The following is a 25,734-nucleotide window of genomic DNA, read 5'->3' as shown; positions in this document are numbered from 1 at the left end:
AGACTGGGTTCTAACTCAAGGATGGGCTTGACTTTCTGATCTTTCTGCCTCTACCCCCAGAATGCTGGGATTAGACTTGTGCCACCATGGAGTTTTTCTATGATGCTGGAGAAGGAATCCAGGGCTCAGTGCATGCAGGCAAGCACTCTGTGCTACATCTACAACCCTCTCACAACCTTTTTTTTTTGTTTTGTTTTGTTTTGTTTTTGAGACAGGGTTTCTCTGTGGCTTTGGAGGCTGTCCTGGAACTCGCTCTGTAGACCAGGCTGGCCTCGAACTCACAGAGATCCGCCTGCCTCTGCCTCCCGAGTGCTGGGATTAAAGGCGTGCACCACCAACGCCCGGCTCTCTCACAACCTTTTTGAAATTTAATTCAGAGACCATTTTTTTTTCATTTAAGTTTCCAGAAAAAGACACAGGCAATATAAACATCTGTACATATGAAGTCATAGAAACTAGTACCAGGGATATTTTTTTTTCTGCTTGAATATTTTGTTTCCAAAACTCTTATTCTGCTCAGTCTGACTGAAAGGTGCTCTGAAAGTCAGAACTGAATCTCCAAGGTAAACTAAGACATATACTGACGAGTGTGTTTGGGGCTAGACATGAGGCATGGGTGGTAGGGGTAGTAGGTATGTCTTTCCAGGGCTAATGACATGGTGGAGTCATAATCAGAGCCACCTGTCCTTTAAGACTGCACAATTGCTCAGCACAAGAATGAGGCCAAATAACAGGTTCTTTATGCAACACAAAAGCTTGTCCTGGCCATGTTCTATGCCCGCACTTCCTTAGATCAGAGGAAACTCTGATAGATGATCTGCTTAGCCCCATCTTTACTTGCTGCTCCTCATGCTTCCTCCAAAGCCTCCTGTCCGCTGAGTACCCTGTTCCTTGGTCAAGGGAACTGATAGCAACTGAGTTTTCGGCTCAGCCTCCAAATAGACCCTGCGGTTGTCGGGCAATGGAAGCCAACACTGTCACCAACCCCTCTGTCACCCATATCCTTTCAGAAAGGGGGAAGGCCACCAAAGAGGAGAAGTGGCAAGTGGCCAGGCTGTTGGGTGAAGGCCAGAGAGAAAGAACCTGTTGTTAGAAGCCTGGCATTCCCTGCTGCTGGGGGTAGGGGGACAGACAGAATCAAACAGCACTTCTGACTTCAGCCTCCATCCCAGGGGCACAGGGCCAGCCACAGGAAGGCAGGAACAGAGGGCTGTTCAGCTGAGCGGATGACAGATCCCCATCTATTAGCCTGAGGGCAGGTGTCTGGTCCTCTTGCCCTTAAGTTACCCAACGGCATGCACATGTTTCTGGGACTCTCGTTTTTTTTTTTTTAGGCTTTGCCCTGCCCCCTTCAGTTCTCCAGTTAAAGGCTTCAGTTCTGGAAATCATGGGTGTTGTGTAGACACCTAGGAGTAGAAAATACTAGGGACTTGCATATTTTTTGTGGATCCCTGAAGAAGCTAAAAAGTAGCTTAAACTAGAGGGGAGGAGTGCACCGGACATCCGTCCCAGTTCAAAAGAGGTAAAGTCTTTGACTGATCAGAGATGCGATGTATGAGCTGACTGAAACTTTCTCCGGAAATTCAAGGCCAAAGCAAAATCAAACCAAACCAAAAATCATAGCCTCTAGTAACCCTGTGACATTTCCCAAACTCATCTTCGTCGCCCTTGTAGATTTCCTTGGTGCTCTGAAGGCATAGGGTTTGTGCAGTGCAATGTTGAAAGAACCATTCTTCATCTCTGAAAACATGCAAGCCTGAAAGCATCCAGCAGGTTCTTTGCAGAAATGTTGTAAAATGGCGGTTCTCAGAAGCTGGGGATGAGGTAGCCAGGGTCCCTCAGAGTCTCCTGATGTGGTCTTCTCAGGATAAATGCTCTTTACCCAGCTCTCCCTGGGGCACGGCTACAGGAATGGAGGTCACTACTTGGTTCTGAAACACGAAAATTTTGATTCTTTCAAACACCCAGATGAAGATGAGCAGGATGCTGACATACTGAACCCAGGCAAACTTTATCATCTCCCAGAAGCCTGGCTGGTAAGTACAAAACGTTAAGGAGGCAATGGCTACATGTAAGAAACAGTTACCCCACTGGGCGTTGGTGGCACACACCTTTAATCCCAGCACTGGGGAGGCAGAGGCAGGCAGATCTCTGTGAGTTCAATGCCAGCCTGGTCTACAGAGCGAGTGCCAGGACAGGCTCCAAAGCTACATAGAGAAACTCTGGAAAGAAAAAGAAAGAGTTACCCCAAAGTTCAGGTCAGATGGGAAATAGAAAGAATATTTCAAATACTCTTCAGATAAAATGGATAACCAGAGATTATTAAGATATAAATATGGATAATTCTGACTCAGAAGAATTGCTTAGAAAGAAGCAGGAACAGGAAATGGATTTTTCTTTCCTGTGGGAATAGCAGTCATTTGTGTGGGGGCTACAGAGCTGCAACAATTTCCTATTTTGTGAGTTCCACATCTGTTCCTACTTGGGATAGCTAAGGCACCCTTCCTTTCTTAGTGGAAATGAGCCACCACTGATTGGCTAACAGAAAGGATATGAAATGACTTCCACAGGATATCGGATGACAGCATTGATTACAAAAGGAGCTTCGGCAGCCCTGCCCACCAGCCAGACTGGGTTGGGGTCACTCAGGAAAGTGGTAACTGCAACATAAACATTAATCATTAAACCAACATATAAGTAGTCTTTGAATACAGAGGGATGTTCTGCATTTCAGAATGCAAAGAAATAAAAAGAACAATTGAGTGTGCAAAGTTGCTTACACATTATGTAAAATACTCGTCAAAATACTTCTGCTACAATGTGTCAAAAAACTTGCAAAGAATCTAAGTGGTCTACCATTGCTGAAGAGCTAACTGAAGAAATACCATGTTTCTAGAAATAAATAGCGATTAAAAAGGTGTAGAAGCCAGGCAGTGGTGGTGGGAGTTTTTAATCCCAGCACTCGGGAGGCAGAGGTGGGTGGATCTCTGTGAGTTTGAGGCCAGCCTTGTCTACAGAGTGAGTTCTAGGACAGGTTCCAAAGCTAAAGAGAAAAAGTTCTGGAATTGCAAGCCTTCCAGTTGGGAAATGTCTATGGGTATCATCTATAATGCCTTGCTGCCAAGAAACAGTTTTGATGCCTTTAGGGAAAATGTTAGCCCACCAACCAGCCTGGTATGCTAAATTGAGCATGGGGATGCTCCCCTAGGGAACAAATATTTTATCTATGGTCAAAATGGCCGGTGCTTCTCTTCTAGCAGGCTTGTGGACTGCCTGACACACGTAAGCCATAGCTGTCTGGAGATTGAGGATAGTAAATTGGCTTTTTTAAAACAATAGGTGTACTATGAGGGGTAACTCAATTAGGCTTAAATACACATGAATAAGAGGAAACCAGCTAAACCAGTGATGAGATTAAAAAAAGGCAAGAGATTGCTCACTTGCTAGGCTATGGTAGGTGGCAAGTGGGAAAACGGCTTTGGAGACAGCACACAGAGGACGAGTCCTGGCGAGCCCATCCACCTCCTATCACCGAGTCCCCACTGGGTTTACCATTTTCATCATGAAAAGCATTCGAGTTGTTTGTTTTCATGGACCCCACAACCTGGGAAGTCTGAGCAGAGGCCCAGTGGCGTCTACTGGTAACTCACCATTCCTTTCCTGATAGGTGGCGACAATGTGAGTGAGGTCGTAGTCCTGAGCAAAAGGACTAGTCCCATTGATCACAGATACCTGGGGCAAGGCAGGAGGACAAGCTATGAGCACTCCCCTCTCCCCCTCCCTCCCACCCAGGCTCAATCCTGGAGACCACCCTAAGCCCAGAAACCATACTTATTCTTGTGATCTATTTCTGTTTCAGTAATCTTTTTCCCCCCATTTTTGTTTTTGTTTTTCGATAAAGGGTTTCTCTGTGTAACAGCTCTGGCTGTCCTGGACCTCCCTCTGTAGACCATGCTGGCCTTGAACTCACATATCCACCTGCCTCTGTCACCTGAGTGCTGGGATTAAAGGCGTGTGCCACCACACCCCCGGCTTCAGTAATCATTTTTTAGAGTTTCATTTTTATTATTTATAGGTGTGTGTGTGTGTGTGTGTGTGCGTGTGTGTGAGTGTGTAAACATGCACATGTGAGTCAGATGTCCATGGAGGCCAGAGGCATTGGATTCCCCTGGGGTTAGAGTTAGAATCGGTTGTAAGCAACCTGAAGTAGGTGCCTGGAACTGAAAATCTCTCCAGTCCTGTTTCAGTGATCTTTTCTTCAGGGGTGAACAAACTCTTCTGTAACAATTTAAATCATTTTACTCTCAATTTTTCCTTTTATGGTGATAGAAATAAGGGCAATGCCCACCTATGACAGGTTTCATCTCACACACATACACATGCACACACACTCCTGAGCACACATTATTGCACACTCCTGAGCACACATGCATGCACACACACTCCTGAGCACACATGTACACACACTCCTGAGCATGCAGGCACACACACTCCTGAGCACACATGCATGTACACACACTCCTGAGCACACATGCATGTACACACACTCCAGAGCACACATGCACACACACACACACACACAGCAGAAGGACCCCTGCATAAGGCTAAATGAGAGTCTGGAGAGCTGGTAGGTGGCTAAATGTCCCCCCATGTGTCTAGGTTGGTTTTTATATAAAAACAACAGTTTTCAGGGCTGGAGAGATGACTGAGAGGTTAAGAGCACTGGCTGCTTATCTAGAGGTCCTGAGTTCAATTCCAAACAACCACATGGTGGCTTATAACTATCTATAATGAGAACTGGTGCCCTCTTCTGGTCTGTAGGTGTACACGCAGGCAGAACACTGTATACATAATACACAAATCTTTTTTTTTTTTCTTCCAAGACAGGGTTTCTCTGTATTGTTTTGAAGGCTGTCCTGGAACTAGACCAGGCTGGCCTCAAACTCACAGAGATCTTCCTGCCTCTGCCTCCCGAGTGCTGGGATTAAAGGTGTGTGTTGCTAACGCCTGGCAATACACAAATCTTAAAAAAAAAGTTTTCCTCCCATTTTTGTTCTAGGAAAACAGGTTGTGCTAACCATGTAGTAGCCTTAAGTATGTTCCCTCCATTTCTAATCCTGTTGGCGTATGTCATGGCTGTAGTGCTCTTGAACAGACAATACTGAGGGCTGAGCCAGTAGGTGTCTCAGGAAACCACCATGGTGACTGAAAAAACATGACATGTAAAAACCTCTTTTTTATTTCTGTTTGAGATAGGGGTGTTGCTCATTTACACCGTGGAGATTGAAAAACGTGACATATAAGCTTCTTTTTTTTTAATTTCTGTTTTGAGACGGGGTGTTGTTCAGTCACCCTGGCTTCAAGTAAGTGATCCTCCCACCTCGGTGTTCCAAGCAAACGGATTACTAGGGCAGGCATGCCACCACACTCATCTGTAAACTTTGAGCTGGCATATGTCACCTGTTCAGTACATAGTGACTACTAACTTTTAAAATGTATTTACATAGACATTTTATGAGATCATTTGGAAGATGTGATGGTTGATCTTGATGGTCAAATTGCTTGACTTGAGCGACACCTGGGAGATTTTAGGAGAACACACATCTGATGGATTCAAATGTGAAGAGATATTGGGTGCTTTGGGGGAGAGGAACTGTTGAAGGTGGATCCTTGGAAGAAAAAGGCACTGGGAACTCATCCTGGGGCTGCATCTTGCTCTGGCCCTGTCTGCTCCACTCTGCTTCCTGCTGACCTTGCTGTGAGAAGCTCTTTACCCCCCTCTCTCCCACCAGAATGGACAAAAACCTCTGGAATCATGAGCTAAATAAATCTCTCCTCCTTTAGGCTGATTTGTCAGGTGTTTGGTAGCAGTAAACAATAAACTAACACAGAATACATTTTGAAGGTGATTACCTGAGAGCAGCAGACAAAATTAAGTTCTTTAGTAAGAGCATTTCCTCTCTTTTAGGGTATAAGCCAAAGCGTGTCTTTTGTACATTTTTAAAACATTATTTTTTATGTATATGTGCTTTGCCTGCCTGTGTTTCTGTGTACTATGTGTGTGAAGCACCTGATGAGGCCAGAAGAGACTGTTGGATCCGCTGAAGGTGGAGTTACAAGCCACCTGGGTGCTGGAAATCAATCTTGGGTCCCCTGGAATATCAGTCAATGCTCTTAACCACTGAGCCAGCTCCCCAACTCCCTTTCTACATTTTGAAAGACTTCATGATAGGGCTGGAGAGACAGAGTTCAGTGGTTAAGAGCACTGGCTGCTCTTTCAGAGGACCTGGGCTTGGATCCGGCAATGCACATCTATGGTGCACACACATACATTTTGGAAAAACACTCATACACATAAGATGATCTAAGCTTATTCCTAAGCTTAAATTTCTCTTCCTTCAAAGGTGTGATAAACATAGGAACGGAGGAGCTACACCCCAAGAAACATCCTTACGTTGTATCTGACATCCAGGCCTCGGTAGCTCAGTGGCTGCTTCTGCTGCAGCCTCAGGTCACCGTTCACATGTAGCTGTGACCCGGGGACAGCAAAGGAAGACTGAAGGAACGCCATGCTCTGCATCACGAACGTCGACATCCTCTGAAATCATTAGAAAGAGAAACGCCATTGTCTGGTCTGAAGAACCTGGAGGAGTCACAAGCCACCTGTTCGCAGCCGAAGCTGATGGGCGTAGCACACCTGGGGTAGCCCACACAGGAACCTTTTTACCCAGAACAACTCTGACCAGTTAATAGTTAATCAAGTAATTTAATATTGCCCCCAATGAAAAGTACTCAGTTTGTCTGTGTTAAATCCCCAACAGTATTCCACGAGCCATCTGCGGCGTGGCGCTCCCTAGAAAGGGGAGGACTCGGAGAGGATGACTCACATGCAGCTGGTAGGAGAAGGTCAGGATGAGCTGCACACCGAGAATGTGCTCTGTCGCTTGCAGGGGAAGTTCAAGTTTAAAATGTAGAACATCCATTTTCCCATCCTGGTTCCTGTCTTCTTCTCTGCTCTACAAGGCCAAGGAAAGAGATTTACTTTTTTTTTTTTTTTAAATCAAGACAAGGTTTCTGTGTGGCTTTGGAGGCTGGTCTGAACTAGCTCTCTATAGACCAGGCTGGTCTCGAACTCACAGAGATCCGCCTGCCTCTACCTCCCAAGCTCTGGGATCAAAGGTGTGTGCCTTCACTGCCCAGCTAAGATTTCCTTTTTTTTTTATTCCCAGCAGAGGCAGGCAGATCTCTTAGTTCAAGGCCACCCTGGTCTATAGAGTGAGTTCTAGGACAGCCAGGGCTATACAGAGGAAACCCTGACTCAAAAAGAACAAAAACAGAAGAAAAAAACCCGAAATAGTTATTTTATTCGTGTATATGTGTATCTGTGAATATGCATATGCACATGTGTGTGCCTGTACAAGACAGAAGACATCATTGGATACCCTAGAGCTTGAGTTAAAGGTGATTGTGAACTGCCTGATGAAGGTTCTGGAACTTAACTTGGATACTCTGCAAGAACAGTATGTACTGTTAATCACTGAGCCATGTATCCAGCCCCCAGAGAGAGAACTGTACATTTTATATTTTTCTTTGCTCAGCATGCTCCTTTTCATTATAAATCTGCATGAAGTGAATACTAGTAACCACACAACAGAGGCCATACTAGGCTGTTTTGAAATTTCCACCACCAAAGTTGTAATCCTTAACTCTTCAATTTAGACTCTGGCAGATTTTTCGGTCAAGGACAGAGAGCAGCCACATTCTTTGCCAAAACATCACAAGAGCAATCTCTAGACCACATACTAATATCCCTTTCCTCTGACACCTCTTGAGGCAGGCTCCTGTAGTTCAAATCCCCCAGAGTCTTCCATGCTCCTACTAATATGGCCCATTGAGCTCCACTTAAAGCATTTCACTGCTTTCCTAACCCAAAGTCCACATTCCTCCAAACAAAAACAAGGTCAGGTCTATGACAATAATGCCCCAGTCCCTGGTAGCAACTTTTGTCTTAGTTTTATCGCTGTGAAGAGACACTATGACCCAGAAACACTTATAAAGGAAAAACATTTCATTGGCTCTGAGCTACAGTTCAGAGGTTTAATCTATTATTGTCATGGTGGGAAGCATAGTGGCATTCAGGCAGACAAGGTGTTGGAGAGGCAGCTGAGAGTTTTATATCCGAATTGTCGGGCAGCAGAAAAAGAACAAAACACTAGGTCTTGCTTGAGCTTCTGAAACCTCAGAGTTTGCCCCCAGTAACCACTTCTTCCAACAAGGCCACACCTACTCTAACAAGGCCACACCTCCTAGTAGCACCACTCCCTATGAGCCTACGGGGGCCATTTTTATTTCAACCACCACAGACCACCTCTTGTACATTAGAGCTGGACAGGAAGATAAAGACCACACTTTTCAGTTTATAAGAGCAGAGGGGCCAGGAGAGAACTAACAGGAGGACGCAGACTCCAACAGGGTGTGAGAGGGAGAGAGAACTCATTTCACTTGATCTTTACTGTAAGAGTCGAGCCTCAGACAGAGAGCAAGTGCTCTCCACAGGTATAGATAACGAACTGTAGAAAGGAAGTCAGGCAGTTTATCAAGGGCACAGTCTAACTTGATTTAAGGTTGGGTTTTTATTGTGTTTCAGCCTTCTGGCAAATAAGATCAAGTAGAGATTAGTGCTAAAAAGAAATCTGAATTAAAAACTCCTAAACTGTCCGGGCTTGGAAAGAGAAAGAAAGATAACAAAACAGAATAGCCAAGCAGAGTGGGACGCACTGTAATCTCAGTTTAAGGGAGGCTGAGGCAGAAGGAGCACTACACATTTGGAGGCCAGCCTGGGCTACATGGAGTGCAAGGTCAGCCTAGACTACAGAGTGAGACCCTGCCTCAACAAAAACAAACAAACAAAAATAAGCACTGGGCATGATGGAGCACACCTGTGATCCCAGCACGTGGAAGGTGGAGACAGAAGGATCAGGAGTTTAAGGTCACCCTCAGCTACATAGCAAGTCGAGGCTAGCCTGGGCTACACAACACCCCTTCTACAAAAACTAATAAAGAGGGAGTAGTAAACCTGAGAACTTCGAGGAGGAAAAATAAGTCAATTGTCTGATTAAAGAAAACTGAATTTTGGGGTGCAGCTGGGACTGGCTAGTTCACCTGCTTCTCCTTTTTTAGAGAGCAGCCCATTAGACTCCTGAGGTCCCTTTTGTGGGAGAGATAAAGTGTTACTGAAGTGAGAATCTGCTGTTTTATGTTGTGAGAAAAATACAATGAGCCAGGGTAATCTCAGCACTTGGGAAGCATAGGCCGGCGGATCTCTGAGTTTGAGGTCAGGCTGGTCTACAAAGTGAGTTCCAGGACAGCCAGGGCTGTTATACAGAGAAACCCCATCTAAAAAAACCCCAAACAAACAAACAAACAAAACAAAAAATCAAAACAACAACATAACAAAACCCAAACAAATACACACACACAAAAAAAAAAACTCAAAAAAAAAAAAAAGAAAATACAATGAAAGGGAAGGGTAAGGATATACATCATGTGAATGGAGTTGCAAGTTTAATGTTGGTTGAAAAACATGTTTTGTAGTTTACAACAGATTTAAGAAACAGGAACTTATTCTGTAGACTAGGCTAGCCTTGAACTCACAAAGATCCCCTTTCCTCTGCCTCCTGAGTTCAGGGATTAAAGGCATAAGTCACTACTGCCCACCTAGGAACTTATTCTTTTTTTACTTATTCTTTTTTTTTTTTAAAGATTTATTTGTTATGTATACAGTGTTCTGCCTGCATGTGTGCCTGCAGGCCTGAAGAGGGCACCAGATCTCATTACAGATGGTCATGAGCCACCATGTGGTTGCTGGGAATTGAACTTAGGACTTCTGGAAAAGCAGTGAGTGCTCTTAACCTCTGAGCCATCTCTCCAGCCCGGAACTTATTCTTGATTAAATAGAAACCTTAATTTGAAGCCGGGCGTTGGTGGCTCACTCCTTTAATCCCAGCACTAGGGAGGCAGAGGCAGGCAGATCTCTGTGAGTTCAAGGCCAGCCTGGTCTACAGAGTGAGTTCCAGGACAGCCTCCAAAACAATACAGAGAAACCCTGCCTTGAAAAAGCAAAAAAAAAAAAAAAAAAAAAAGAAACCTTAATTTGTGGGGGCTGGAGAGATGATTCTGCAGTTAAAAGCACTGGCTGTTCTTCCAGGAGTCCTAAATTCAATTCCCAGCAACCATATGGTGGCTCACAGCCATCTCCAGTGGGATCTGATACCCTCTTTTGTCGTAAAAGTGGACATGCAGATAGAGCACGTATAAATAAATAAGCAAACAAATAAATAAATAAGCCTTTTAAAGAAGGAAAGAAACCTTAACTGGCAAGGACTCAACACAGGACAGTCATTTATTCCTTAACTACAAACAGAACCCTTAACCTGCACAGGAACTTGTTTTTAACTACAAACAGAAACCTGTTTTGGTCTCACAGGAGATGGAGAGTAAACTCATCAGTCAAGAGCAATGTGTTGCTCTTCCAGAGGACCTGACTATGGTTCCCAGTACACACATTGGGTGCCTCACATCCACCTGTAACTGTAGGTCCATGGAATCCAATTCCCTCTGTCCTTCATAGGAACATAGGAACTTACACTCATGTGAAGATTTCCACATAGGTGTACACACACACACACACACACACACACACAGAGCAAACAATTTTAAAATAATAGAGCCAGTGAGATGGCTCACTTGGTAAAGATCCAAGCCTAATGACTGTGTTTCATGCTCAGGAAGACAAATAGACACATAACAGCACTAGGTAATTGCTTAGTGACACAAAGAAAACTGAAGCAGGCTAAAATGGGAGAGTGGAGAGGGTGGAAATTAACAGAAATGTCTACGGGAAGTGTCTGGGATGACCTAACTCCTGGCACCCCGCCAGTAGATGCTCAGGACTATCTGGGACTGGGTGGAGGGCGGTCCAGGCTAACCAAGGGTCTTTGTGCTGAGTGTGAGGGGCATCAGGTCACTTGGACACTGAGGAAGGCTGAGGAAGAAGAGGCTCCTTGCATACGGATGAGTCAAAGCTGGCTTTCAATAACATACTTCTGCCAGCAAGGCTTCATATTTATTGTTTGTTTATTTATCTGTTTATCTATTGTCTCATCTTTTTATTTTTATTAATTTATTTTTTACAGTCCAATCCCAGTTCCCCCTCCCTCTTCTCCTCCCGCCCCCCCCCCCAACTTCTCCCCTACTTCCCATCTGCTTCTCGGAAAGGGTAAGGCTTCCCCTAGGAAGCTTACTAATTCTGTCCTATCATCTTGTTGAGGCAGGACCAGAGAAGCCAGAACCCTTTTCAAGAAACAGATGGAAGCAGATGCAGAAATCCACAACTAACCATTGGGCCAAGCTCCTGGAGTACAATCAAGTGAGGGATGAGCAAAAAATATGAACAAGGGAGTCAAGACCATGATGGGGAAACCACAGAATCAGCTGACCTGAGTCAGTGAGAGATCACTGACTCTGGTCTGACAAATAGGGAACCTGCATAAGATTGAACTAGACTCCCTTAATAGAGGCTCTTCCAGAAGACCCAAGTTCAATTCCCAGCACCCACATGGGGCTTACAACCATCTGTAACTCCAGTCCCAGGGGACTCATTGCTGGCTTCTGAGAACACTGCATATACATGGTGTACAGACATACATGTGGGCAAAACACCCACACACAAACAAATATATTTTTTTGTTTTTTAAAGAGTAGGCAGGGCTGGAGAGATGGCTCAGAGGTTAAGAGCACTGACTGCTCTTCCAGGGGTCCTGAGTTCAATTCCCAGCAACCACATGGTGGCTCACAACCATCTACAATTCAATCTGGTGTCCTCTTCTGGCATGTAGGCAGAACACTGTATATGTAATAAATAAATAAATCTTAAAGAGTAGGCATTCAGATAGTTAATGCCGCAACAATAATTTTAGCTCAGTTCCTAAAATCTGACCGGTATCTGGTTAAGAAAAGTCATAAATCACACCACTTGGTTTTATGAAATATATACATAATTTGGAACTTTAAAAATTATATTTATGGGGCTGGAGAGATGGCTCAGCGGTTAAAGAGCACTGGCTGCTCTTCCAGAGGACCTGGGTTCAATTCCCAGTACCCACATGGTAGCTTATAACTGTCTGTAACTCCAGTTCCAGAGGATCAGGCATCCTCACACTGACATACATATAGGTAAACTAACAATGTACATAAAATAAAAATAAATAAAAATTTAAATGTGTGTGTGTGTGTGTGTGTGATAGGAGTGGAGGTCAGTTTACAGCAGACAGTTCTCTCTTATCACGTGGCTGCTGGGGATGAAACATGAGTTAGCAGACTTGGTGGCAAGCACCTTTGTTGCTAGGCTCAGCCTTTGTGGTTTTTAAAAGCACTCATACACATAAATCTAAAATTAAGAAAAGAAAAAAAGGCCGGGCAGTGAGGGAACACATTTTTAATCCCAGCCCTCGGGAGATTAAGGCAGGCAGATCTCAGTGAGTTTGAGGCAAGCCTGGTCTACAGAGTGAGTTCTAGGAGATACAGGACTACACAGAGAAACCCTGTCTCGAAAAACAACAACAACAAACAGTAGAGACTGTTCTAGGTGAGCTGATGAGAGCAGAAGGGAGGCTGTTTCTGACTTCTGAACACTTTCCCAAATTAGCAACTACAAAGCCACCTCCCAGAGTTGGTCAAAACTTGACCTAAAAACCAGGACCTGAACGCCTTTAATCCCAGCACTCGGGAGGCAGAGGCAGGCGGATCTCTGTGAGTTCGAGACCAGCCTGGACTACCAAGCGAGTTCCAGGACAGCCTCCAAAGCCACAGAGAAACCCTGTCTCGAAAAAAAAATAAAAATAAAAAATAAATAAATAAAATAAAAACCAGGACCTGAGCCAGGAGGTGGGGGCAAACGCCTTTAATTCCAGCACTCGGGAGACAGAGGCAGGTGGATCTCTGTGAATTTGAGGCCAGTCAGGTCTACAGAGTGAGTTCCAGGACATCGAGGGCTACAAAGAGAAACCCTGTTTTGAAAAAACAAAAACAATGCCGTGGCTTCCTTGACTCCTTGAATAGTTTCCCAGACATGGTGAAGGCTGAAGCCAGCCTGGGTCTATGTTCAGAGCTAAAAGAATTTCACTGTATAGAATTAAGCATATGAAATATAAACATGGGTATCTTGCTATGTATTGATACCCAAGCCAGCTTGGTGAACTTGCGGTCCTCCTGTCCGGCCTGTGAGTAGTGGACAGTACAGCCATGCACCATTATGCCCAGCCAGACACTGCCCACATGAAACCCAGGGCAAACGACCCTTCTCTGAGGCTGCTTCCTCATATATAAAATGGTAGCATGACCTCCACCTCACAGAGCTACTGTGAGAATAAGAGGTTACATATTGTTTTCAAAATTAGCAGCTAACATTTACTGTTTATTACAGGCCAAGCAGTACAGGAAGGACTTTAAATGTGCTGTCTAACAATAAAGGGCTTATTCTGTGTACAGGTAGATGGGGTAAGAAGAAAAGTCATCGTAAGTTAACAGGGCTTATGACTACCATCCCTGGTATCACATCGCTAGGCTACTGTCTGCCTGCTTTTATGAATATTGGAAACAATTCACATGCCATAAACCTACTCTTCAAAAAATGGAGAGAAGGAAGGGGGGGGATAGCTCAGCAGTTAAGAGCACTGACTGCTCTTCTAGAGGACCCAGGCTCAATTCTAGCACCCACAGGGCAGCTAACAACTGTCTGGAACTCCCTCACACAAATACACATGTAAGCAAGACACCAATGCACATAAAATAAATTATTTTTTAAATGATAAAAGGTGGGCTGAAGATTCAGCTTAGTTGGTAGACTATTTGCTGAGCATGAATGAAGCCCTGGGTTCAATTCTCAGTACCATATAAACCAAGTATGGAAGGGAATGCTCATAATTCCAACATACAGGAGGTAGGAGCAGGAGGGTCAGAAGTTCAAGGCTAGTCTGGGCTGCATAAGGCCTTGTCTCAAAATAATAATAAAAATACACACACCATGTGAACAGTGTCCAGCTGGGCATAGAAGCGCATGCCTGTAATGTCAGCTATTAATGGGGCCACAAGTTCAGCAAACCAGCCTGGATATCAATACACAGAGAGCAAGACACAGCTCAAAAAAAAAAGTCCTGTCTGTGTCTGACATGTTTAATCCTATCCAGTGAATATATGTGATTATATGTCACATATATACACACAGGCCTGGGGAGATGGTTCAGTAGCTATGAAAGCATGAGGAACTGAGTTTGGATTCCAGCATCCACGTAGAAAAGTGCATGTGTGCCTGTACACTCAACATTGTAGGAAGAGAAGACAGGAGGCTCTCTGGGGCTTACTGACCCCCAGCTTAAATCAAGGTTCAGAAAGAAACCCCGTCTTGAGGGAATAAAGCATCTTCCTCTGGACTCTGTGCATTGTGCACACCTGCTTACATATATGTGCATATACCCTGCGTATACCACAGACTCACATGCATGCATATACACACACAAATACACAATAATGTGTATAATGAATACAACATCCTGCCTCCATGTCTGTCTGCAAGCCAGAAGAAGACACCAGATCTCATTATAGATGGCTGTGAGTCACCATGTGGTTGCTGGGAATTGAACTCAGGACCTCTGGAAGAGCAGTCAGTGCTCTTAACCTCTGAGCCATCTCTCCAGAACCCTCAAGTTTAGCTTTTTTACAATTAATTTTTATTGTCCGGGCAGTGGTGGTGCACGCCTTTGATCCCAGCACTTGGGAGGCAAAAACAGGTGGATCTCTGTGAGTTTGAGGCCAGCCTGGTCTACAGAATGAGTTCCAGGACAGTCTCCAAAGCCACAGAGAAACCATGTTTCAAAAAAAATTATAACAATTTTTATTTAAATTAAAAACCTTATTTAACATACTAATCACAGTTCCCTCTCTCTTCCGTCCTCCCATTCCCCCCACCAACCCTCCATCCCCCCCTTAAATTTAGCTTTTGAAGAATTGCTAAACTGTTTAATTGTTTTCCAAAGTGACTTTACTATTTTATATATTTACTTGGTTTTAGATATCTATGGTTTCTTTGAATTTTTGTTTTGTTTTGTTTTTAGAGACAAGGTTTCACACTGTAGCCCATGCTGTCTTTGAACTCACTCTGTAGACCAGGCTGGCCTCCAACTCACAGAGATCTGCCCGCCTCTGCCTCTCGAGTGCTGGGATTAAAGGTGTGCACCACCACTGCTCAGCAAAAGAATAAATTTTAAAAATTGTTTTAAAATAGATTTAGGAAAAGGAATTATGCTTGACTTCTTTTAAGGTGGGGTCTCACTTTAGCCCTACCTGAACACTGTATAGGCCAGGCTAGCCTTAAACTCATGATTCTCATACTCTAGCCTCCCAGGTGTTGTGATTACAGAATGAGCCGCCACATCTGAGTTTTTTTGTTTTTTGTTTGTGGGGTGTGCCAGTGAGAGATAGATAGATAGATAGAGAGAGACAGACAGACAGACAGACAGACAGAGAGACAGACAGAGAGAGAGAGAGAGAGTGTGTGTTTAAGCGATTGAACCCACAAGCTTGCACATGCACTCTACCACTGAACAAGAACACCCCAGCCTAAGGCTTCTGTTTTACTAGCTGTGTAAAATCATCCAGGCTAGAGCTGTAGCTCAGTGGTACAGTGCTTGCCTACAACACTTGAGGCCTTAGGTTAGAGCTCTACCATTTCAAACAAAGAAAACAAAATGAACACACCACATCTATCCAATACTAAAGACTGTTAGTCTTGGCTTCTTAAATTTGAAACTAGACCCAGGTACTGGAAGTGGAGGAAGCTGAGGAGCAGCCTTTTCGAGGGAGTGGCTTCTGCTTGTAGAGATAAGAGGCCAACGTCAGCCCACCAAGCTACGAGTCAGTTGTGGTGAAAGGGTAAGTAAAAAGAGAGAATGAAGACCAATGCTTATCCTTGCTTTGGTGACTAACTTTGCATTAGTCTTTAGACTCAAATATCAAGAAGAATCTAAGAGAACAGTGGGAATGTAAAGAGAAAAAAGAAAAAACCTTCCACCAAAAGTTTAAGACATAGGGCTGGAGAGATGGCTCAGTGGTTGAGAGCACTGGTTGCTCTTCCAAAGGTCCTGAGTTCAATTCCCAGCAACCACATGGCAGCTCACAACATCGTGCTCTGATGCCCTCTTCTAGCATTACATACAGATAGAGCACTCATATACATAAAGTAAATACATCTTTTATTTTTGCCAGGTGTGGTGGCACTTGCCTGGAAACCCAGTACTTGGGAGGTGGAGGCCAGAGGATAGTCAGTTTTGAGACCAGCCTAGGTTTACATAGTGAGTTAAGAGTTTGGCCTGGACTCTGTAGAGAGACCCTGTCTCAAAAAACAGACAAATAGCAATTGACCAACCAAACAAATAGAATATCACTGTCTTAAAGTAAAATCAGGATTAATTTTGTTTAAAGATTAAAAAAAAAGTTTGGATTGAGTCTGGGTCCTCACACACAGTAGTCAAGCATTCTCCAATGAGCTATTCTTACACTTTGAACAAAAATTGTTTTTATAAGTGTGGAAATTGAGAGATCCAGTGAGTACATAGGGAAACCTTGGCCTCTTGCCCAGTCACTTCTCTCTGGAGCATAAGAATAAGGGTTCTGAACCTGTAGGTCCAGACCCCCCCCAGTCACATGTCAGATATTTACATTGCCATTCATAACAGTAGCAGAATTACAGTTATGAAGTAGCAATGAAAATAATTTTATGGCTGGGGTCACCACAACATGAGAAACCCTGTTAAAGGGTCACAGGATTAGGAAGTTTGAGAACCACTACCTTAGAGGCTCAAGAATAAAAATGGGAACACGTGTGGTAGTCCTTGCTTGTGACCTCAGTATTTAGTAAAAGGAGGCAGGAGTTTCACCAGTTCATGGCCAACCTGGGCTATACCGCAAAGCCCTGGGAGTGTTGCTCCGTGGGCAGAACACTTGCAGAGCCACTTTGAGACCCTGGGTTGGCTCACCAGAACCACAGTAAGTAAGTAGTAAAAACAGGCATGGTGGCCCAAGACTGCAATCTCAGCTCGGGGCAGGCCACAGCTCAGTCTTTAAGGTCATCCTCAGCTACAAAGCCAGTTCCAAGCCACCCTGGGCTATATGCCACACAATGTCAAAAAACCAAAGGGTGTGTGTGTGTGTGTGTGTGTGTGTGTGTGTGTGTGTGTGTGTGTGTGTGTCCGTGGGGGAGAGACCTGGTCATTTAAAGAATAAAAGAGATCAGTGGTGTTACAAAAACCACATGATTTCCACAACAAACCCTTTTACCCGTTACTTGATGAGTGCACGTAGAAAGACTTCCCAGGTGTTTAATACCATTTGTTTGGGTGTATCTCCATCTCTGTTTGAAGTGTTCTCTACTGACACTCCCAGAACAAAGCTGGAGCCTGAGCTCCCTCCCCTCTTCCCACCAGCCCCCACCACACACACACACACACACACACACACACACACACACACACTCCTCTCCCATCCCTTCAATCCAGCTAGATCCATATTTCGGTCAGTCAGCATTCAGGACTACACAAGACCTGTTCACAGTGCGTGTTTCCTTCCTTGCTTTTTCTTGTGTTTTATTTCCCTGAAGTTAACAATTATTTTATTTGCTTGCCTCGTTTTCTTTGTGTGCATAAAATTTCAACGAAAATCTTCCATTGGCATTCAAAGGTGTATGGTTTAAGTCTGGACAAGTGGTCATGCCTATAGCCCCCATCTTAGGAGGCTGAAGTGGGCTTATTGCTTCAGCCAAAGCCAGCTTGGGCAGGCAAGGTAACAATAATCTGCCTGGAGAAAGAATTTAAAAGGCATAAAGCTTAGCCAAAATTTTGTTATTCAAATACTAATTCTAAGTCCAGTGGTGGTAGTGTACACCTTTAATCCCAGCACTCCAAAGGCAGAGACAGCATATCTCTGTGAGTTCAAGGCCAGCCTGGTCTACTGAGTGAGTTCCAGGTCAGACTCCAAAGTTCCAGAGAAACACTGTCTCAAAAACAAAATTAAAAATAAATAAGTAAATAACAATAAATAAAGTCTAACAGTGAAAAAATTAAATTGAGACAAATTTAAAAAAAATCAAGGAGTAAGGATGGGCAGTGAGATCACTCAGCAGGTAAAGACCCTTGCAGTCAACCCTGAAAATCTGAGCTGGATCCCTGAGACAGAAGGAGAAAACTGACTCCTCCCAGCTGTTCCCTGACTTCACCTGTCAGAGCCATGGTTTTTGAGACAGAATGGGCTTGTGCTTGCTGTGTAGCCCAGGGAAGAGGGCAATCCTCCTGCCTCAGCTGGGATGACAAGTGTAGGTTAAGAAGGGACAAAATACCGACAATTAACTGGTTAAATTCATCATTCTGTCCATGTCATTGAATAATCTATAAACCTTTAAACTAATAAGGTTGGTTAACAAATACTGATACCTTTACTTTTCCGTCATCATGTATAAACCTGTACCTCTTTATCTCACAATGAGCCTACAGGTTTGTGATCAGGAAAAAAAATATATTTAGATGGAAAAATTAAAGAGCAAAGTAATCTGATCAGATTTTGTGTATTGCTATTCACATAACCAACAAGACTTTAATATTTTAAAGCTCTTATTTAGCTGTTGGTGGAAAAGTCTGGATTTTTTTTCCCCATCAGCTATACAAGTTTGCCCTGTAAGGCTAACAACCAGCCGTGTCTGAAAGGACCCACGTTTGAAAGGAAAGTATTTTCGGAACACGAACGGAAAGGGATGACTGTAAGGAAGCATTTGATTTATGCGAAAGTAAACACTAACCCGCAGACAGTAAAATGCTTCAGTTTCAAGGAGGACAGCTGCAAACTGGAGCTGAGTGTGGGGAGCCTAACCCTGACAGGCGTGGCTTGGCCAAAGCAGGAGCCGAAAACTCAACCAATCAGCGCTTTTCCCCGCCCCTTGTCCAGTCTGCACAAATCCTCTGGCACTTACTGCCCTTTCAGAAGTGGTGAGCCTCAAAGTCGGCCTTTAGTTCCCTAAAGGGGCTTTCACTGCCACCTTTCCATTCAGAAGTGACCAGCACCAGAAACAGGCTGTGCTCTGGCATCCTGGACTCTTGTTAGACGAACACCGACTGCATGGTTGACTTTCTGGAGACATTATCTAGAAAGTTAAACCAGCGCAGGCCAAAGACTGTGTTTCAAAAGCCCGTAGCTCCTTGAGATCCAAGCTGGGAGGCTGGGAATGTGGCTCAGTGATAAAGTGCTCGCAGCGAAGCGCATAGCCCTGAAATCCCAACAGTGGGAAGGTGGAGGCCGGAAGATCAGAAGTTGAAGGCGGTCTTTGACTATATAGTTTAAGATCAGCCTGCGAGACCCGAGACCTACCCCTACCCCCACCCCCAATCCAACCTGGGATTCCTGGAACTCGTCCCACCTTGTCCCCCAGAACCCCGGCGGAAACCACGCACCGACACTAGCGGGACGCGCAGGTGAACCCCCTGCAGCCGGTTGAAGGTGGGGAACGTGCTCCAGGCGAGGAAGGCTCCGGGCTCGGGCCCCAGTAGGGCCACGAGCAGCACCTGGTGCTGGAAGCGCACACTAGGCTGCTCCTCGTAGCTGCTCCGCTTCAGCCAAAACCCTGCGGGAGACAAGGCGGGTTGGGGAGCCAGGTCAGGAAAACCGGGCTGGGCCAGCGGGCCGCACCGATCCATGTGGCTCTCCAAGCCCGGGCAGGCTCACCGTGGCTTCTGAAGGCCACTAGCAGAGGCGGGATGTAGGTGAGCGCGGTGGCCAGCAGCAGAAAGAGCGCGGCCTTGGAGCAGAGCCCCGCGCGGTAGCCGCGCTCCACCGGGTGGGAGAAGAGCTGGTACAGCGCCATGAGCTCAGGGCCGCAGCGCCGAGTCTCCACGGCAACCGACGGTGGGCAGAGGAACCAATAGTAAGTAAGCAGTCCTTTAGGAGGGGTGGGGCTAGAGGGAGGTTGTGCAGGATTAGATAGTAGATGCATTTTATGCGGTGCCTGAGGTCCCTTCTAGAAAGCAACAACAAAAAGTAATATTTCCACTTGCCGAAGTCAGTTTCAACAACTGTACGAAAACAGATTTGCATAGACGTTGACTTGGTAAACATCTTCCCACAGGTCATCTATTAAAGCACAACATGCGGGTGGTGGGTGTAGCTTAGTTGGTAGCTTACCATGCAGGAAGCCCTGAGTTCACCCGCAGTACTTCATTAAAGCAGGCACAGTGGCCCACATCTGTAACAGCATCATCCCTTGAGGTGGAAGCTGGAGGATCAGAAATCCGAGGTCATCTCTAGCTTCAAAGTTGGAGGACAGCTTGGGATACACCGGACTTTGTCTCGATACAAAAACTTCAATGTGGCCCTGCCCCAGATCATATGACAGACTTTCGAGATCCCCCATAAAGGGCCTCACCCTCCTTGGAGTGTGGAGTGGGGATTGGGGGAGGGGCTGGGGAAGAGTTGAAGGGGAACGGGAGAGGAGGGGAGGGAGAGGGAGCTAGGGTTGACATGTGAAGCAAACTTGGTTCTAATTTAAATTAAAATTTTATTTTATTTTATTTATTTATTTATTTTTGGTTTCTCGAGACAGGGTTTCTCTGTGGCTTTGGAGGCTGTCCTGGAACTCGCTCTGTAGACCAGGCTGGTCTCCAACTCACAGAGATCTGCCTGCCTCTGCCTCCCGAGTGCTGGGATTAAAGGCGTGCGCCACCAATGCCCAGCTAAATTAAAATTTTAAAAAACGTTAATGTGGTTCATACCAAAGTCCAACCATTCACGTAACAGGCCACAGTCCTGAAGTCAGGTACTTTTGTCTTCAATTTTAGTTCTGCTTCCTCTGTACCCCATAGCAGGAAAGACAGAAAGCAGAACACAAAACCCCGATTGTTCAAAGGTTATAGGTAATTTCCTACATGGATCCTTCTGATGTATTTAGTTAGGAATAAGTGTTGGTATGGTATTCTTCAAAGTTTTTTGGGGGGGGGGAGGAACTGTGGGGGTTGAGACAGTTTTCTCTGTGTAACAGTCCTGGCTGTTCCGGAACTGTTTTTGTAGACCAGGCTCGGCTCGAACTCACAGAAACCCACCTGCCTCTGCCTCCCAAGTGCTGGGATTAAAGGCGTGGGCCACCACCATCTAGCTGTAGTCCCCAAGGTTATCATTTCCTGATTGATTATGTGAGCACTTATTAGTACTATTATTTCAACATAGGAGAAAGTTGATTTTTTTTTTTTGTTTCGAGACAGGGTTTCTCTGTGTAGCCCTGGCTGTCCTGGAACTCTCTCTGTAGAACAGGCTGGCCTCAAACTTACAGAGATCCACCTGTCTCTGCCTCCCAGATGATAGAATTAAAGGTGTGCGGCACTCCCGCTCCATCCCCCAAACCCTTCAGAAGGTTTTGTCTGTCGGTTTTGAGATAGGGTCTTACTATGTAGCTTGGGCTGGCCTTCACTTCTCCATCCTCCAGGTCTGATGCATGAGCAATCAGCGCTCTTCTTAACCATTGGGTCATCTCTCCAGCTCCCATCACCCAGCTCCAATAATACATCTTAATGCTGGAAAGGTTGTCCTCTGACCTTCACATGAATGTCTTGGTGCTTATCTGCATACACACAAATGAGTAAATAAATGCAATAAAACACATAAATAAGGAGCTGTAGAGAATGGCTGCTCTTCCAGAAGATCTGTAACTCCAGTCACAGGGGGTCCAACAACCTCTGTGAGCCCTGCTCACACATGATATGTAGACATGCATGCAGTCAAAACACCTATACACATACGATTAAAACACAGGGGCTAAGGGTGTTGGTGGTGCATGCCTTTAATCCCAGCACTCCAGAGGCAGAGGCAGGCGGATCTCTGTGAGTTCAAGACCAGCCTGGTCTACAGAGTGCATTACAGGACAGCCTCCAAAGCCACAAAGAAGCCCTGTCTCGAAAAACCAGAAAAAAAAAAAGACATAAACATGGTATAGTAATTAGGAATAAATTGTACTAGCTGTTCCTCTTTCCTGCCTTGATTTCAGGAAGCTAGACTCTGTGGTTTTATTCCAATTCTTTAAAATAAAATGTTAAAATGCTTTTAAAAATATATTTATTGTGAATGTGTATGTGTGCAAGTGTGCATTTGCCACAGTTTGGGTTTGGAGGTCAGACACCCTCTGAGCCATCTCCCCAGCCCCTGGATATTATATCCCCATTCCCAAGAGGGTTTTTTTGTTTTGTTTTGGTTTGGTTTGGTTTGGTTTTTTGAGACAGGGTTTCTCTGTGGCTTTGGAGGCTGTCCTGAGACTAGCTCTTGTAGACCAGCCTGGTCTGGAACTCACAAAGATCCACCTGTCTCTGCCTCCTGAGTGCTGGAACTAAAGGTGTGGGCCACCACCACCCTGCCCCCAAGAGGGTTTTTTTTTTTTTTTTTTGGTTTTTCGAGACAGGGTTTCTCTGTGGCTTTGGAGGCTGTCCTGGAACTCGCTTGGTAGTCCAGGCTGGTCTCGAACTCACAGAGATCTGCCTGCCTCTGCCTCCCGAGTGCTGGGATTAAAGGTGTGCGCCACCAACGCCCGGCTCCAAGAGGGTTTTTAAGTGTAACACTGGTTATTCTGGAATTCACTATGTAGACAAATGTTTGGAACAATCTTTTTGTACACTGTGAAGACATGTTGCTCTCTTTGGTTTAATAAAGAACTAAATGGTCAAGAGCTAGTCAGGAAGAGGTGAGGTGGGTCTTTCTGACAGAGAGAGAGCTCCTGGGATGAAGAAGGGCAAAGTCACTAGCCAGATGCAGAGGAAGCAGGACATATATGTATAAAATGAGGTAACAAGCTATAAGCCACATGATTTAATAAAAATGGGTTCATTTAAGTTATAAGAACTATTTAGAAAGAAGCCTAAGCCATTGGCCCAGCATTTATAATTAATAATAAGTCTCAGTATGGTTATTTGGGAACTGGCTGGTGGGACAGAAAATTTTGCCTACAGACAATGCTTGACTTGAATTCTCAGACATCTAACTGCCTCTGTCTCCTGAGTGCTGGGATTAAAGGCATGCATTAACACATCTGGATCAAATATTACATGTTAAAGTGTTAAAGTTTTTAGTGCATATTTTCATGATTGAACACTGGCTTTTCAGTGTTCATTACCAGAATGTTCTCCTGTTCCTGCAATTTGCTTCAAAAAAGACAATAAAGTCATTTTCTTCAACCTGCACATTTTAGATGAGAGTAGTGGCTTGTGCCTAGAATTCCATTTCCTGGAAGGCTAAGACAGGAGGATCAGGAGTTTAAGACCAATCTTGGCTACATAGCAAATTTGAGACCAGTCTGGGTTAGATGAGACTATCTCAAACAATCTAAACCCGGTTGGATCACTAGCAAAGAACACTCAAAACACAACCATGAAGAGGCCCCAGTTCTAAATCCAGTACCTAGGTGAAGAACCAGATCAGGATATGTGTGCCTGAAACCTCAGGGTGACTGTGGCTTGATGGTTGCTAACCTAGCTCCAGATTCAACAAGAAAATCTGCCTTAAGGGAATAAGGGGAAGTATGACAGGGAAGGACCCTGGCATTGTCACACCCAGTCTGTTGTGCACCACCAGGAAGGAGAGAGGCAACTCTTATGGGTCCCAAGGACTTTAATAAATCACCACATAAGTGGTTACTGATCAATCAGGGCTGCATGACAGGGACTCAGGAGCCCTGCTTTTCCTGAAAGCCCTGAGCAGGAGCAGAAGTGGAATTTACAAGTGCAATATTTGTTTCCAAGTTAAAGTTACAGTTCTCACCAATCAGGATTCAGGAGTTCGGGGTTTTCTTTGTATGTTTCCATCATGTCAACAGATAATGAATGTAAGCTTTTCAGTCCAACCAATCAGATTCATCTGTTCTCTTTGCTGTTAGGAATAGCTATAATGTTTTTAGAGAACTAAGGGTCATAATAGACTATTTCTATTGTTTGAGGAGAAGGTTGGTCATCTATTGGAAAGTTCCCAGTTCCCCTAGGGCTTGGAAACTTGAACTTTGTTTCACCCTACAGGTAAAATGGTGTCTGAAGTCAAAATGGCAGTACTCAGGACAAGGTGCTTTAGACTGCTACCTTCAGTATCCTACTCTGACCATCACATGGGCACAGGGATCCACATACATGTGTGCATATTTCACATGCCTAGGAATTCAAGGCCAGTCTTGATTCAGGGTTGTCCTGGGCTACATGAGACATCCTGTTGGTCCTTCAGGTCTGCTGACATGTGAGTGCATCCTACCACTCCCCCTGACTCACCTCCTCAGTTCTCCACCAGCCCCCAGAAGGCATCTAGAGCCTTTAGAATGTTCAAGAAAGCTAAATGCAAAGACCAACACATGGGTGCATATCATGACAGATTAGAGCTAATTAGAAGGTTGAACTGAAAAAAAAAAGATATCAAATGAGCAAATAATACAAAAAATACATAGCTTGTCACCATAACTGTCAGAGGACATGCCTATGAGTTGATGAGTAGTGGGCTTTCCTCCTGAGAAGTGTACATAGCTCTTACTTTTAAGTGATACACATGTGTCTTGGACTAGGGCACCGTGACCAGATTTACAAAGAGAAGCAGTGTGAGTTTTTCTTTTCTTCCTTACTTTCTTCCTTTCTTTCTTTCCTTCTTTCTTTCTTTTTTTTTTTTCAAGACAGGGTTTCTCTGTGTAGCTCTGGATGTCCTAGAACTCTGTAGACCAGGCTGGCCTCAAACTCAGAGATCCACTTTCTCTGCCTGCTCAGTTCTTTTCTTTCATCATGTGGGGTCCTAGGTACCAAAGTCAGGTCCTCAGTCCTGGCAGCAAATAATTTTATCTGCGGAGTCATCTCACCTGATAGATACATTTGAGCCAGGGTCTCTAGACCAGACTGGTTTCCAACTCAATGTGTGACTAAGGGTGTCCTTGAATTTCATACTCTCCTGCCTCCACCTCTTGTGTATTGAGATTACAGGAGAACAGGATGTGGTGGTTCGGAGGCCAGCAAATTTGCAGAGGCTGGTAAATCTCTGTGAGCTCAAGGCCAACCTGATCTACAAGGGGAGTTCCAGGACAGCCAGGGCTGTTCCACAGAGAAACTCTGTCTCAAAAGACAAACAAATAAGATTAAACCAAACAAACAAATAAAAAAGAGAGATCACAGGTGTGTACCACCACCCAGCTCTTTTAAGTGTTTCTGGGGATTGAGCCCAAGGCTTCATGTATAAAGTTCTCTACCAACTGAGCTAAACCCCTAGTCTGATGATTTTTTTTTATGTCTCTTTTTCTTTCTTGGGCAGAGAATTAAATCCAGGCCTGCACATGCTCCATTATTGAACTACAATTCCAGGTTAGGCTGATCATTTAAAATAAGTCTAATGAACCATGTGTGGTGGCAAATGTCTTTAGTTCAGCCACTCAGGAGGCAGAGACAGGAGGATCTCTGAGTTTGAGGCCACCTTGGTCTCCAGAGCAAGTTCTAGTGTAAGTATAAAGGCTTGCAACAGATAGCCAGGACTACACAGAGAAAAACCTGTCTTGAAAATAAAAAAAATAAGTCTGAATGTATTACAGATCCTAAAAACCTCACTTGTCATCACATTGTGGTAAAAAACAAATTGCATGCAATTCAA

The 25,734-nt window shown here is 44.6% G+C and overlaps 1 protein-coding gene across 1 annotated transcript; it reads right to left on the bottom strand.

Annotated features, from left to right (window-relative positions):
- Positions 1 to 346: 346 nt before the first annotated feature.
- Positions 347 to 20,040, bottom strand: Tmem231 (transmembrane protein 231). Its single transcript, XM_005073055.4, has 7 exons — positions 19,822 to 20,040; positions 19,551 to 19,720; positions 6,888 to 7,016; positions 6,455 to 6,598; positions 3,651 to 3,732; positions 2,555 to 2,660; positions 347 to 2,040 (listed from the first exon to the last, which is right to left on the bottom strand). Exons 1-7 carry the CDS (start codon positions 19,958 to 19,960, stop codon positions 1,863 to 1,865), a joined length of 948 nt encoding a protein of 315 aa, XP_005073112.1. The 5' UTR covers positions 19,961 to 20,040; the 3' UTR covers positions 347 to 1,862.
- Positions 20,041 to 25,734: the final 5,694 nt, after the last annotated feature.

This window comes from Mesocricetus auratus, unplaced genomic scaffold (assembly GCF_017639785.1).
Source record: "Mesocricetus auratus isolate SY011 unplaced genomic scaffold, BCM_Maur_2.0 Super-Scaffold_6723, whole genome shotgun sequence".
NCBI classification, from domain to species: domain Eukaryota; kingdom Metazoa; phylum Chordata; class Mammalia; order Rodentia; family Cricetidae; genus Mesocricetus; species Mesocricetus auratus.
The sequence above is the reverse complement of the archived record's forward strand: the minus strand, read 5'-3'. Positions and strand labels throughout refer to the sequence as shown.

Excerpts from the sequence above, each read along its gene's own strand:
- Tmem231 (XM_005073055.4), bottom strand. The coding sequence starts at position 19,960 with ATGGCGCTGTACCAGCTCTTCTCCCACCCGGTGGAGCGCGGCTACCGC. Across the intron at positions 2,661-3,650 it reads CACCTATCAGGAAAGGAATG|TTACCACTTTCCTGAGTGAC; the intron begins GTGAGTTACCAG and ends TTTATGTTGCAG. Across the intron at positions 2,041-2,554 it reads TATCCTGTGGAAGTCATTTC|TTACCAGCCAGGCTTCTGGG; the intron begins ATATCCTTTCTG and ends AACGTTTTGTAC.